The 14,179-nt window shown below is 35.0% G+C and overlaps 1 protein-coding gene across 12 annotated transcripts in view; it reads right to left on the bottom strand.

Moving 5' to 3' along the window:
- Positions 1–435: 435 nt before the first annotated feature.
- Positions 436–14,179, bottom strand: part of LOC130096592 (cAMP-specific 3',5'-cyclic phosphodiesterase 4D-like) — a 336,854-nt gene continuing 323,110 nt past the window's right edge. For 6 of the 12 annotated variants that reach the window (XM_056263151.1, XM_056263147.1, XM_056263148.1 and 3 more), the window contains 9 exons: positions 11,792–11,885; positions 11,534–11,709; positions 10,122–10,220; positions 8,922–9,086; positions 8,482–8,581; positions 7,130–7,284; positions 6,921–7,043; positions 4,357–4,539; positions 437–1,559 (listed from right to left, as the gene is read on the bottom strand). In XM_056263151.1, the coding sequence (XP_056119126.1) occupies positions 1,113–1,559; positions 4,357–4,539; positions 6,921–7,043; positions 7,130–7,284; positions 8,482–8,581; positions 8,922–9,086; positions 10,122–10,220; positions 11,534–11,709; positions 11,792–11,885 (1,542 nt within the window). In that variant the 3' untranslated portion in view covers positions 437–1,112. Of the gene's footprint in view, positions 1,560–4,356; positions 4,540–6,920; positions 7,044–7,129; positions 7,285–8,481; positions 8,582–8,921; positions 9,087–10,121; positions 10,221–11,533; positions 11,710–11,791; positions 11,886–12,737; positions 12,917–14,179 lie in introns of those variants that run through there. The other 6 variants (XM_056263143.1, XM_056263145.1, XM_056263144.1 and 3 more) reach the window with 3 other exon arrangements.

The raw sequence follows: 14,179 nt of genomic DNA on the forward strand, positions 1-14,179 counted from the left end.
ATCACGATTAATCGATTTGATAACACTAATATATATATATGTACAGGTGAAACTGTAAAAAATTAGTTCATTTATTTCAGTAATTCAACTTAAAAGGTGAAACTAATATATTATATAGACTCATTACATGCAAAGTGAGATATTTCAAGCCTTTATTTGTTATCATTTTGCTTATGAAAACCTTTTCACAATATTCTAAGCTTGAATTTGGGGTTTTCATAAGCTGTAATCCATAATCATCACAATTATAACAAATAAAGGCTTGAAATATCTCACTTTGCATGTAATGAGTCTATAATATATTAGTTTCACCTTTTAAGTTGAATTACTGAAATAAATGAACTTTTGCACGATTTTCTCATTTTTCGAGTTTCACCTGTATATATATATATACTGATGTGTTTCAGTGAATTTAACTATGAATAGATGCATATTATAAATGTGTTAATATGTTTATAATCCAGGCTTTAAGTGCTGAAAGAACTCAAGACAGAAATGAATCAGAAAAGAGTTCAATGAACATGAAGCGTCTGTAGATGATTGACAGGAGGTAAAGCTTCTGAGAGGAGTGTGTGTGACAGCAGTGATATGAGTGTGTATGGTGGCGAACGCACGACCCACGTTGCGTACTTGCAAGTTACCCTTCGCGTCAAGTTTCAGTGAAAACGCAACAGCTGCTGCTTTGATATTAAAAGTAACCATGTAAAAATCTGTATGTATACCGTACAAAATCATCGAGAGGCCGTGACAGCGCTGGGCTGTGGGGTTTTTGTCTTTTGTGAAATTTTGTCTCAGTCAAAGTTTAGGAAGACTTAAAACGTAGAAAATAAGGTCTCTTTGAAATCCAAGGAAACGTGTTCCCGCGTGGATCCCCGCTGGCGTCTCCTCCGATTGCTTTGTGTCGAATCCCGGAGGAGGAGGGGGAAAAGTAAACAAAACCAAGCTCGAAAAAGACAGAGGACTGAAATGTTATTCCTGAGTGCAAATAAAACGACAACCTACCGAAGTCTTAGTGTCCTCTGGTCTCCAGGCAGCTCGTGGAGAGGAGTCGAGGTCTCGGAGTGCAACGTGCGCTTTGGAACTCAATTTCATTGTCTATTATTAAATATTAGCTACGTGTCTGTCGGCTCCTCCTCCTCATCCTCCTCTTCCTCCACCATACTGGGTTCAGTGGAAACCTCCTCTGAAATCCCCTCCTCCGCCTCTTGAATCTCTGTGGATTCGGAGTCCTGTGTGATGAGAGTTTTGGAGTCACTACAGCTGTTGTCGTCCTCCTCTTCCTCCTCCTCCTCCTCCTCTTCCTCGGCCTGGCTCCCGCTGTCCTTCTCCGTGTCGGACTCTCCGTCCTCCTCCAGCGTCAGCTCGAACTGGAACTTGTCTGTGCCGGACCGGCTGCTGTCCTCGGGCTGGTCGGGAGCGGGCGATGGGCTTTGGGGAATGGTGCTCTGGTACCACTCTCTGTTGTCCTCTAGCGTGTCCAGGATGTCCTGAGCGTCGGGGTGCACGAGGTCGGCCCACGTCTCCCACAGCGGGTGCACGATGTAGTCGATGAAGCCCACCTGGAGACAGGTGCAACAAATCAACGGTCAATTTAACTGTCATTTCTATAGTAATAGCTGCTAAATGTAGGCCTTGTCCACACTAATACGGTTTCGTTTGAAAACGCATCTTTTTCTCTCTCCGTTTTGGCCTTTCATCCACACTGAGATTTGTGTTTCTTTCCAAAGTGGATCAATTTGAAAACTCTGTTTTCGTGTTGTAGTGTGGACTGAGGAAACGGAGGTATTTATAAACGATGATGTAAGTTTAGTCATGTGACGCATGTTGAACACATAGATATTCATGTTTATACCAATATTGTGCCTGTTAAGTGCGATTCACTTTCACACAGTTACTTTAATATCACTCTTCATATCACAGTCCTGTAAAGATGACAGAAAATTCACTCGCATTCGCTGTTCTGCGGAAATACATGAGAAGACCAAACATATGTTCGTGAGTGAGAGCGACCTGGACACATCCTGCCAGAAGAATTGCGCGATAACTTTATTATTTTTGCTTGGTTCTGTATCATCTCAGTGAGCTTTTGTGAGGGTTAACGCATGCGTAATAAAGGTGAATTTAGCGTTTTATGACGTTTCAGTGTGGATGAGAAAATGTTTGAAAAAAAAAAACAGTTTTTACGTTTTTAGGACGTAGCCTTAGTAATGTGTTTTCAGTTTAAGCTGCTAACCGTCACAGCATAGATCTGAAGTTAAAGGGTTCAAATTCATGAAGGCTTTGAAGACAGACTAAGCTCGGTCACTTAGTCACTCTGTAGATTATTGCACTTCACGTATAAAAGAAGTTTACAGTAAAGCAAATGTATTGAAATAAACTATTTATTTTATACAACATACATATATAACATATATTTGAAGTTTCCATAATTATGCACAAGAATGTCCACTTTCAAAAAGATGAATTGTTTAAGCATCAGAATGACACTTAATTGATACTGATGAATGAAATGTGTGATTGGGAGAAAAAAAAAGTGTGTCAAACGTGCCCTTTACAGGTTCATTTAATTATTTCTCATTGTTGATTAAAACTGAAATGATTTTCCTTTTCGCTAATTGAAATAAAGTTAAAAAAGTAAATAAAAAATAAATAAATTGTATAAAATACTTATTAAACAAAAATTAGAAATGCTGCCTTGGCAACTACCTGAAATTAGCGTTAATTTACTTTATTTCAGTTTTAGTACTTCAACTTAAGAGATTTAAAAAAAAAAATGTAGTAAAAAAAATACTAAAACTTAAACTAAAATAAAAATAATGAAAAATATTCATCAGTCATAGAATAATATATACAGTACATAATCCTAAACTCACAAATTAGAATGAAGTACAATAAACAATTGTTTTTTAATTAATTTATTATTAATTTATTTGATGCTTTAGATTAATGTCTATAGATTTTAGGAGTGGGTGATATGACCAAAATGTTATATTCCAATATTAATTTTATTTCACGATAACGTTATAAATCACGATATATTTTTTGTATTATCTTTTTTATTTTTGCTTAAAATATAGTTTAAAATGTCAAAATCACATAAAAAACTAATACTAGCCGAACTAACATAAGTAAAAAACAAACAAAAAAAACCCTGACAAGCTGTCAGTGATGAAGTCAGAACAAAGAAAATAATTACAAGCGATAGAACAAAAACTACAATAGAACAAAGCAGGATTGTTAGGCTACTGTCACTTTAAGAGCGAAAGCACTGATCTAATATTCTGATACACATGTGCTTTCTTTCTCAACCATTTACCTTCACCTAAGACATAAACGACTGTGTTTTTGAGGATACTCGCAAAGACGGGCATGTCGACACACAGTATAAGTGTGTGTATTTGCCAGTTTAAGCCCAGTAAGAACAGTCCAGTTCAGTACTGACGTGCTCTATGAGCAGCTGCTTTATGTGCGCGCACACAGTTGTCTTTCACTGCATATAACAGGTTAAAATCACAATGCTTAAAAATGCATTCATAAGTTTTCGAGACGGCTCAGCCCTAATCCCTAATCAGAGTTTTTTTGTGATTGTTGCAGGCAAAAATCCTTGATTATGCGGCCCGTTTTCTTTAAAAATGCGATGGAATATGCGGGATATTTATGCAATTTTATGCGATGAAATTACGGGAACTTGCAAAAACTGCGGTTTGATGAAAAAGAGAAGAAAAAGTGATTCCACCAACACCCTGTTCTCACTAGGCTGTCATTTAAATAATGTAAAGAGACGTTTCTTATGACTTCCTATGATAAGCAAGCATAACTACATCACAGAAAGTGCTGGAATATTTCAGTTCTCATCTTGTTTTATTTCAGACCTTAATAAACACATCAAACTTACAAAACATTGATGAGTCAAACGAGTTCTGTACCTTTACAAAAGGAATATGCTACAACTTCTGTAAAAATGAATAAATGAAAAATAAAGTGTGCTCCTGTTTTACAGCTTTACGATGATGTTCACGTCGCGTAATTACGTCACTTCATAACGTTCCCATGGCAACAGGGGGAAACGGCGCCTCTCGTGTGAAGCAAACGCAACATTTTTCAACTTTCTGCTAAGATATATGTGACTTTTTTGCAACGAAAATGCGAGGATTATGAAGTCATGCATATTTTGCACGGAAATCGCCAATTTATGCGGCGTATCTGAAAAAATTACTTTGGCTGATTATGCACTGAATCATGTGATCGCATAATCGCGTTTTTCTGGAGGGACTGCCCAATAGATGTCATATTAGTTTAGCAATTTTACACAAAGTGTATTCAAAGCTAATGGCCCACAGTGAAGATCACTGGTACCTGAGACTTCTCCACCGAGGCGTTGTGTTTGTCACACATGGGGCTGATCTCCATCCCTCGCTCTCGCTCGCGGTCGCCCTGACTGAAGAACTCGTCCATGATGCGGTCCGTCCACTGCTTGTACAGCTGCAGGGGTTTGGTGGGGTTACTGAGATCCGCACAGTGCACCATGTTCTGGAGCACCTGACCAACACAAACACACACTTCAGTAACAAGCCATCAGCCATATTCACAACACATCAGTATCATTACATGTCTGATAACTTGGCAAATTAAGCAACAATTTTTCCCAGTAAATTCTATTTAACTATTGAATATTTAAATATTGTAAATTGTTTCAGATGCAACTGTGAAAACCAGAGGTGGGTAGTAACGAAGTACATTTACTTCGTTACATTTACTTGAGTATTTTTTTGGAAAATTTGTACTTTTAAGAGTAGATTTAATTGTGGGTACTTTTACTTTACTCGAGTACATTTCTAATGAAAAAAAGTACTTTTACTTCGTTACGTTTGGCGACGTTCCTCTCGTTACTTTATTTTAATGCAATATGTTGTTAAAAGCGTAGTTTATTCTAAGCGCGCGCTCTCTCTTTTTTTCTGGGCATGAGCGATGCTCAATTCACAAATGAATCACTCTTTTGAGTCGATTCTGTTCAAAGACTTCATCAAACAAGTTGGGCAGATCTGTGTAAATCGGTTCGCGAATCAGTTTGAATGATCTGTTCAGTTTCCTGCACGCACTGAATCGTCTCGGAGTCGTAACAGGAAGATTTAAGAACATCAAGAGCGTTTATGAAGTGGCGGTCCACAGTCTACAGTACAGTCTAGAAAGTAAATCTGCAAATGCATCATATTTTTTGCCAGCGATGAAGATCTTTATTAGTTGAACATCTTCGTATGTTACTTCGTAAGCTGTCTGTGAATGAATTATTCCACACGACGATACATTCGATTTCATTTCATTCAGGTAATACATTTTACAACCAAACAGATTATTACGCCATATAGCACTACTACAAAGTATGACATTACCCTTTTTTTGGACATATACATTAATTTATACATTAAATAAGCTATCGCCCAGTTTATGAATGTGTGTACACACACAATGTGTGTATTGCGCAGTGGCGTGCGAACTCGACTTGAAAACGAATGCCTTTGCCTGCCTTATTAGACACAGTTAACCAGTTTAAAGATGCTTTCATAAATATAGCCTACATTTAAAAACATTTTGGAGAACAGACAGAAGAAGATCTGTGCATTTGATCGTTGGTTGTGTTGGGCATGACATGACTGCGAGCACATGTGAAGAGTTTAACACTTTCTAATCTGTGTCAATGGTTCCCATCCCTTGAATGCAAAACTCCATAGAGTCACTTTATTCCGACATTGTCTAATAATCCAAATGTAGTTGTATAAGTTATTATACTATTATACAAACCAAAGGACAGGCAATGGTTTTTGGGCTATAGATATAATATACAGATATACAGAAATAATGTTTGTCTCTTCTTGTTTTTGTTGCAAAGATAGCTTATCTAATTATGATAATTTTAGTCATTAAAATAAAAAAATATCTAAATAATGTCATGTTATATATATATATATATATATATAGGCCTATGTGATCCAAAGTAGTAGTTTTTTCATTGGATACTTTTTTACTCTTACTCAAGCAACTTTTAAGATTATTACTTGTACTTTTACTTGAGTACAGTTTTTGGATACTCTACCCACCTCTGGTGAAAACTACATTCTATATTCACAACAAACAGTATCATAATAAAAAATAAGTTAAATATTAATGTCTAACTTATTTAATATCCCATTAGATAGTTATCGAAGTTTTATAAATGTGCAATTTCTGCTTAATTTACACTTTATATTTCGTAAAATGTGTCAAATGCAGCTAAAACAAATTACATTCTATATTTACAACAAACTAGTATCATAATTATAGAAGCTTGTTTCCACCACAGAATACAAAATAAACTTTTTTTCCTCAGAATTGCGAGTTATAAAGTCAGAATTGTGATATAAACTCAATATAAAAAAACAAATAAACTTAATATAAACATTTTTTCAATTCTGAGAAAAGAGTCCGTCTTTTTCCCCCTTTATAACGTTCGAGTTTATACCTTACAATCCTGAGAAAAAACGTCAGATTTGTGAGAGAAAAAGTTGCAGTTATCTTTTAAATGGTTTTATAAGCTTCCATGCATGCATATAATAAAAAAATCTGTTAAATATTAAAATAATAAATGTTAAACTTATTTATATCCCATCCCGTTATAGAAGTTCTATGAATTAAAAAAATTATAATTGAAATAATGTCAAATGGAGCTGAAAGAACTTTATTTTACATTTGCGAAAAATCATAATTGTCATAAAAAAAAAAAGTAATTCTGTCGTTCTACAAGTTCTAATTTCCAATGTATTGCCATTAAACAAATAAATGATAATGATCAAATGGGTTTCTTAAACACCATTGGTCAACAAAAAGACAGTCCCGCCCCCCAATTGACGCCATTGGCCGAGACAGAAGTTGTGGTGATTCCTCACTTGTATCCTGTCGGAATAGTTATCCAAGAGCAACACGCCAGAACTGGTGACCTTCTTCGTCTCCACCATCGTCTTCAGATCGGCCAGCAGGTTCATGTGTTTGGACATATCAGTCGCTAAGACCTTGGAGAAACGTATGAGAAAACCTTGAGCCAGACTTCACCAAATACACACTAGATGTCATTGTGAAGGAGGTGCAGCAAACGTACAATATCTATGACCATCTTGCGCAACGATTGTCTCTGTTTTTTGTTCAGGTTCTGGAAGATGTCACAGTTCTCCTCCTGCAGGAGTTTGAAGCCCACTGCCAGATGATGGTTTTCCAGCACCGATGAGTCGTTGTACATGAGGGCCAACTCCGAGTCTGCGGACACACACACACAACATCAACATAACAGGGCGAATTCACGACCTGACCTTGTGCTAATCTCTGCATCAGCAGCAGGACTCCATCACTGTCTGCCAGAGATTACAGCGTGTGACGTGTTTATCACGTGTTTACATGTGTCATATCAGCGCTGCTGATGTCAAAATAAACTTATGTAAGGGGTTTTGAGGACAGATGTGCGCTGGTCTGTCGGTCTGTCTCAGAGCTGATGGGATTTAGTTCATCAATACACCACTAGAGTGATCCGCTCTGAACCGCTTCACTGAATATATAGACCATCCATTACCACACAAAGGCTTTTAAATACATATATTGTAATTTATAAAATGCACAGTGCCCTTTCTGGATGCTGATTGGTCGAATAATGCCTTCCAGTCAAAGGAACTATTAAGTCAATATTACATCTTTTAGAGGAACGATAACTTGATGAATTTTCTTTAAAAAAATGTTTTGTTTACTATTTTCTAAAAATATATTCCTACCTTATTGCTCAATTATGAATAGTCGTAAATAAAGATGAATACATTACACTTTTTTTGTTATTTTTTAGACCAAACTGAAATTTGAATAATTAAATTATTATATTTAGATATTTAAATAATGAGACTGTATTCAGACTTTTAAATAATTAGGTTATTATATTTATACATTTAAATAATTCGATTGATATATTGAGACTTTTAAATAATGATAATACTATATTTATATTAAATAATTAAGATTATTATATTTAGACATTTAAATAATTAGATTATATTTAGATATTTAACAAATATATTTAGACATTAAGTAATTAGATTATTATATTTAGATATTTAAAAAATATATATAATTATATTTAGATATTTTAACAAATTTATCATTATATTTAGACATTAAATAATTAGATTATTATATTTAGACATTTTAAAAATTAGATTATTATTTTTACACATTTAAATAAATAATGATATTATTATATTTAGACATGTAAATAATTTGATAATTTAACCTTGAACAATATTTACCAAAAGCATGCAGAAAAGCTTTATTATTATTATTATTATTATTAATAGTATTTATGGCCTAATCCAGCAACCGGTAATCAAATACATCAGCAATGTTTTGTTAATGTGAATGATATGCATCATGTGCTCAGTTGTTTGGTTGTAGTTTGTATTAAAGCACACTTACTGGTGTTAATGAGGAACTGGTTGGAGACGCCCGGGTGGTCTACGTCGTGAATTGCACTGGCGAAAATGGCAGCGAGAATTTCAAGGTCTGTGAAAACCGCCTGAAAGAGAACAACATGTGGAAGTGTGGTCAGCGAGAGCAGACATTACCTTCGTTAATCCAATTATAATGTCAGTCAGGGTTTGTTGCACTAAAAACATTCATATTTCAGTAGTTCCATGTCCATTTTCACCCTCTACATGTAAATAACATGGACCTCTGCGCATGTGAAATGACCAACTATGCTCATTTGTTGAATACTGAATATGTGTTGATGTGGGCCGTAAATATTCACAGTTGTGACGTCAATACAATGGCCATTTCTAAATGAGCCGGGTTTTTTTTGTTTCCATAAATGTTGCGGGTGGAAAGTGTGCGCTGCGTTGTTTGCCGGGGCTCACCTCTAAAGCCGGCGTGGAGAGCAGCACGTGTGTCGACTGGGTGACGTCAGCAGCATGAATGTTATTGTGATACGCAACATCAGCATGGTAATGGTCTTCTAAGGTCATCAGGTACGTTATGAAAGTGTCCAAGGGAATTTTAAATGTTTTGAGCAAGTCCCTCTCCTGTGGGAAAGAAAACAGAGAGATAAGGGAATACAAACACCCATTAAAAACATGCTTTTAAATCCCACCTTGTGACTCACAGCATGTTACATAATGCAGGGCGGGACTCGATTTGATTTATAAGAATTTGATTGGATCATGTAAAGTAAGCAATTATATTTTTCTTTAATGCTATTTTTTATTGGTCTTTTAAACTTATGAAAACAAAGTTTTTCGATGACATGCACTGATGAATTGTGCACAGTAACACCGAGTCCTAACCAGATGCAATAAGATTCCCGCGACAAGCAATTTGTCTGTCTACACTAGACACGACACAACTATAAGACACAACCAAATCAATCAAACATCACAGCCAATCAGAAGAGAGTGTGGGCGGAGTCTCTCTGCAAGCGCACTGCACACACAACCAAATCAATCAAACATCACAGCCAATCAGAAGAGAGTGTGGGCGGAGTCTCTGCAAGCGCACTGCACACACAACCAAATCATTCAAAAATCACAGCCAATCAGAGAGAGTGTGGGCGGAGTCTCTCTGCAGCACAACCAAATCAATCAAAAATCACAGCCAATCAGAAGAGAGTGTGGATGGAGTGATCTGTATATAATCAAATTCATATGACACAATTTTAACATTATTAAAATATACATACTGAGTGACTGAAACATTCTTTGACATAGAGCACACTTGTTCACAGTCTCCATTTATTTTCATGATCTGAGAATTATACATTGTCGTTTTCAGTTTGGCTATAAAGGAGACGCAAAATGATATTCAAACTCACATTCAATTATTTTAAGATGAAATAAAGCACATAATGAGTACCTGAGATTATCATTGTCATATTGTATGCTGTTGCTCCAGCCGCGACGTCACAGAAATAGAAACGCTTATCGGTATTAGACAAAAACTCTGATTAAGATGTAAAAGACGCCTTTAACGGCATGTCACGCTGTCACAACACGTCTGGTTAGGACACAGTGTTAGACATTTATCAGTTAAGATCATTGGTGAATGTTTGCGATTGGTCTCACCTGAAATATAGTGTACATCATCACCGTTAAAGGCCTGTTGCCTGAAAACTCTGTGACTTTAAAAACATTAAGGCCCCATTTGTTTACGTCCTCCAGTTCCTGAAACAAAGCAGCATATCATTAGATAGTCCTGTTGTGTGTGTGCCACCAAACTAAACGCTTCATAATTGATGAACCGCAACATCAACACTGAACGGACTTGAGCTGAATATTGTCTTCAGTAGAGCTGCTTTATACCGTGGTTTGCTTAATAATTAATAAACATTGCAACAGTTATTGAACTGAGTTGAATCAACACTACTAAATTAAGCTGGAAATGACACTATTGTGTTTTAAGAGCTGCTTTACAGCTGAAATTGAAGGAGTTTCTTAATTGATACATTTTCCTGTTTAGTAATGTGAAGCAATCTGTATTGTATAAAGTGCTATATAAATAAAAGTGACTTGATCCATATGCAAAATCCATTAAAAAAATAAATGTTGGTTTGGCTTTCATAACTACGGAAGCGTATTGCATTCACTTGAGGAAAAAAAAATCTACTGTTTTTCTGAATTAACGAGTTAATTATCTCAGAATTACGAGATAATTTTTCATGAAAAAAAAGTTTTGCTCTGTTTTTCTGAATTAATGACTTAATTATCTCAAAATTATGAGTAACTCATTCATTTATAAAAACAGAGTGAAAAAAATGTTTTTCAAGAAAAATGTATCTCGGAATTCTGAGATAATTAACTCGTTAATTCAGAAAAACAGAGCAAAACTTTTTTTCCATGAAAAATTATCTCGTAATTCTAAGATAATTAACTCGTTAATTCAGAAAAACAGAGCAAAAACTTTTTTTCCATGAAAAATTATCTCGTAATTCTAAGATAATTAACTCGTTAATTCAGAAAAACAGAGCAAAAACTTTTTTCCATGAAAAATTATCTCATAATTCTGAGATAATTAACTGGTTAATTCAGAAAAACAGAGTAGATTCTTTTTCTTCAAGTGAATGCAATACGCTTCCGTACATAACAGCCACACGATGTTCTGGAATGATCCGGGAGTTGTTTTTACGAAAACCAGTTAATTTGAGGAAAATAATCTGAAAAGAGCAGCATATGTTGCATCATTGTGTGTTGATAAATACTAGCATAACCAGTGAGATATTCTTGGTCCAAATGCCGGTCGATAAGCTTCCTGGTGAACAGCATGACACTAACTACATGGAAACTCATGCTGGTCCAAGCTGGTCTTTTCAGCAGGGCACAAAATCTGTCCAGTTCCACGTCATTACATCCACGTCATCGGACAGAAAAAAACCCAGTGACCTTTCATCAAGGACTACGAGAGTCTCTGATCAGATCCAATCAGGATTCAATTGAGATGATTGATGTTTGAAGTGCTCTCCAACACAACACTCGCTCACCTTGGCTAAGGACTCCTCCGTATCCGTCTTGACCCCGAAGCGAGGGATGTTGGAGTTGGTGAGGCTGGTGCTGTGCATGAGCTTTTTCACTCCACTGATCTGACACATGGTCTTTTTGTTCAACTCCTTCTCCTTCTGCATCTGCGGGGAGGGCATCTCCACATCGTGCTGTTTGTCTGGAGGAGAAGAGAGAGCGTGAACGTCCCCAAAACTCACCGTAACACTGACAATTGATGTTTATTGTGATTGACGGTTTACCTAAAAATGTGTTGGAGATGTACTCTGAGACCTGGTTACCAGATCTGCTCATCTCAGACAGGTGCGTCAACTCCCTGTTCAACATCCGCTTGAACTAGACAAGACAAAAGACAGTTTTAATCAGTCACAGTAATGCTTTATGATTAGGTGACACATAGACAATGAATAAACCAATCAGATGTAACCTTCTATTCTAATCAGTTTGAAAACAGGCGACCCAAAAACCTAAAAAAAACAACATCTAGAAATCACATTCAGAAGACGTGTGAGCCTGTAATCCCAACATGAATAAATCATAATAATCATAATAAACTTTATTTTATAAAGCGCATTTAAAGCAGCTTCTCAAGGCTCTTTACACAATAAAAATACACACTGGAATACAACATAATAAAAACATCAAGAAAAAACTAACCTAAAAAAAGGTTGGGTTTAAAAATGCTTATTTATCATGAAAATAATTTCATGATAAATAAGGAATAGTTATGTTCTTCACAAGGATGTTTGTGATAATTTGAAAATAATATTGCAATGCACAAACAATTTTTGCTCATTTTTTTCTCTCAGACTCATCCTAACGGAGAACGAACCTTTAAGTGTCACACAAATTTGCCATGCCTGAAAAAAGTCACATTACAGATGCACTGATTTTCAACAACACACCATTATCACTGAATATATCTGTGTATGGCAGTTTAGAAAAGACCTTCAAAACGTCACAGAAAAAAACAAAAACTCGTTTTTTCTCACACTGTCCTGTTTGGATCATTGCATAAAATATTAATCTCTGCTAATTTCCATATGGCGTACCGCACATTATTTGAATACATCAGTTCATGACGACACAAAACCCACAACTAAAGAATGCAGAGAGGCCAAAATGGATTGTTTTGCTACTTTATGTTGCACATCCAAGCCTATAAAAGCATCTTTAGAAACAGCATACCTTTATATATCCCCATGAGACCGAGCGCAAGTAATTCACTTCAGGCATCTTCGCTAAAGCTCCAAAACCACACAAAAGCTAGAAATGCAGCACTCCTAAATCCTTCAGGCAATGTGACGCGGATGCTTCTGGTCTCAGGCTAAGATCTGCATCATGGATCAGGTGGAGGTGTGATGGAGGAGTGCAGGCTGGCAGACTCGGCGTGAGAAAGACACTGTGCTGCTCGACACCTTCTAAATCTGGGAGCGCTCGAGCCCCTTCCGCTCAGCCAATCACAGCTCGTTACTGAGACGGAGCGATGGACACTAGTTTCACAGCTCACCTTGTACCTGGGAGAATCGTGTTCAGTCGACCCATCAGAGGAGTAGTGTATCTGCTCACGCTATCTCTAATAACAAGTATTAATAGATACTAGACAGATATCATTTGGGTCCTTGTAAAACACTACGGTAAGTAACCAATCAGAAGTGGGAGCTTCAGCAACGTCGAGAGATAAGAATCAATTGCTTTTTTATGCAATTTGAGATTTGCATAAAATTTAGTGGTGTATTAATTTTGGTTTAAAAATTGTATGGCAGTGTTTCAATGATAGCTTTAAACATCTTATTATTTACATTTTAATATTTTCTATTTAATATATTTAATTAATACTTTCAAATATCAATTTTTTTTTATAATTTATACTTAAGTATTATTTATAATTACAATCAAATAAATTAATACATTTAACTGGTATTAAGTTTTAAACTGGACTTTAAAAAATAGACATAATAAAATTGTGTGGCAGCGTTTCAATCGTAACATTAAAAAATAGAATATGCATATTTAAATAATTTTTTATTTAATGTATTTTATTAATACTTATTACAATAATTATAATATGAATAATGTTATATTATGAATAATAAATGATTATGAATATCAATTATAATATGAATAATACAAAATAATTTAAATAAAATATGTATCTGACAATAAATAAATAGAATTTTAAAAAGTGTTAAATACACTGGACTTACAAAATATAAATAATAAAATTGTATGGAAGCGTTTCAATGATAGCATTAAAAAATAAACTATTTTAATATTTTTTATTTCATATATTTAATTAATATCTTATCAACAAATTTTAAATGAAGAAATTCATGAATTCAAATGAAAAAAATATATATATTCAATTATAATATGAATAATACAAATTATTTAAATATAAAATGTTCAATAAAAAATAAAATAAAAAATATTAAATACACTGGACTTATATATAACATTTTTAGGATCAATTTCCAGAAAAAACGAATGTTTTCATCTCAAATAATACAATGATTTTAGTTACAATAACTCTCCATTTATGTATTTGATAAGGCTATATATATTTTTTTAGATGCAATCATCAACATTGTCCATTGAAATCATCATAAAACTGGCATTACACCAAAGCA

This window comes from Rhinichthys klamathensis, unplaced genomic scaffold (genome assembly GCF_029890125.1).
Source record: "Rhinichthys klamathensis goyatoka isolate OS25496 unplaced genomic scaffold, OSU_Roscu_1.1 h1tg000200l_1, whole genome shotgun sequence".
NCBI lineage: Eukaryota > Metazoa > Chordata > Actinopteri > Cypriniformes > Leuciscidae > Rhinichthys > Rhinichthys klamathensis.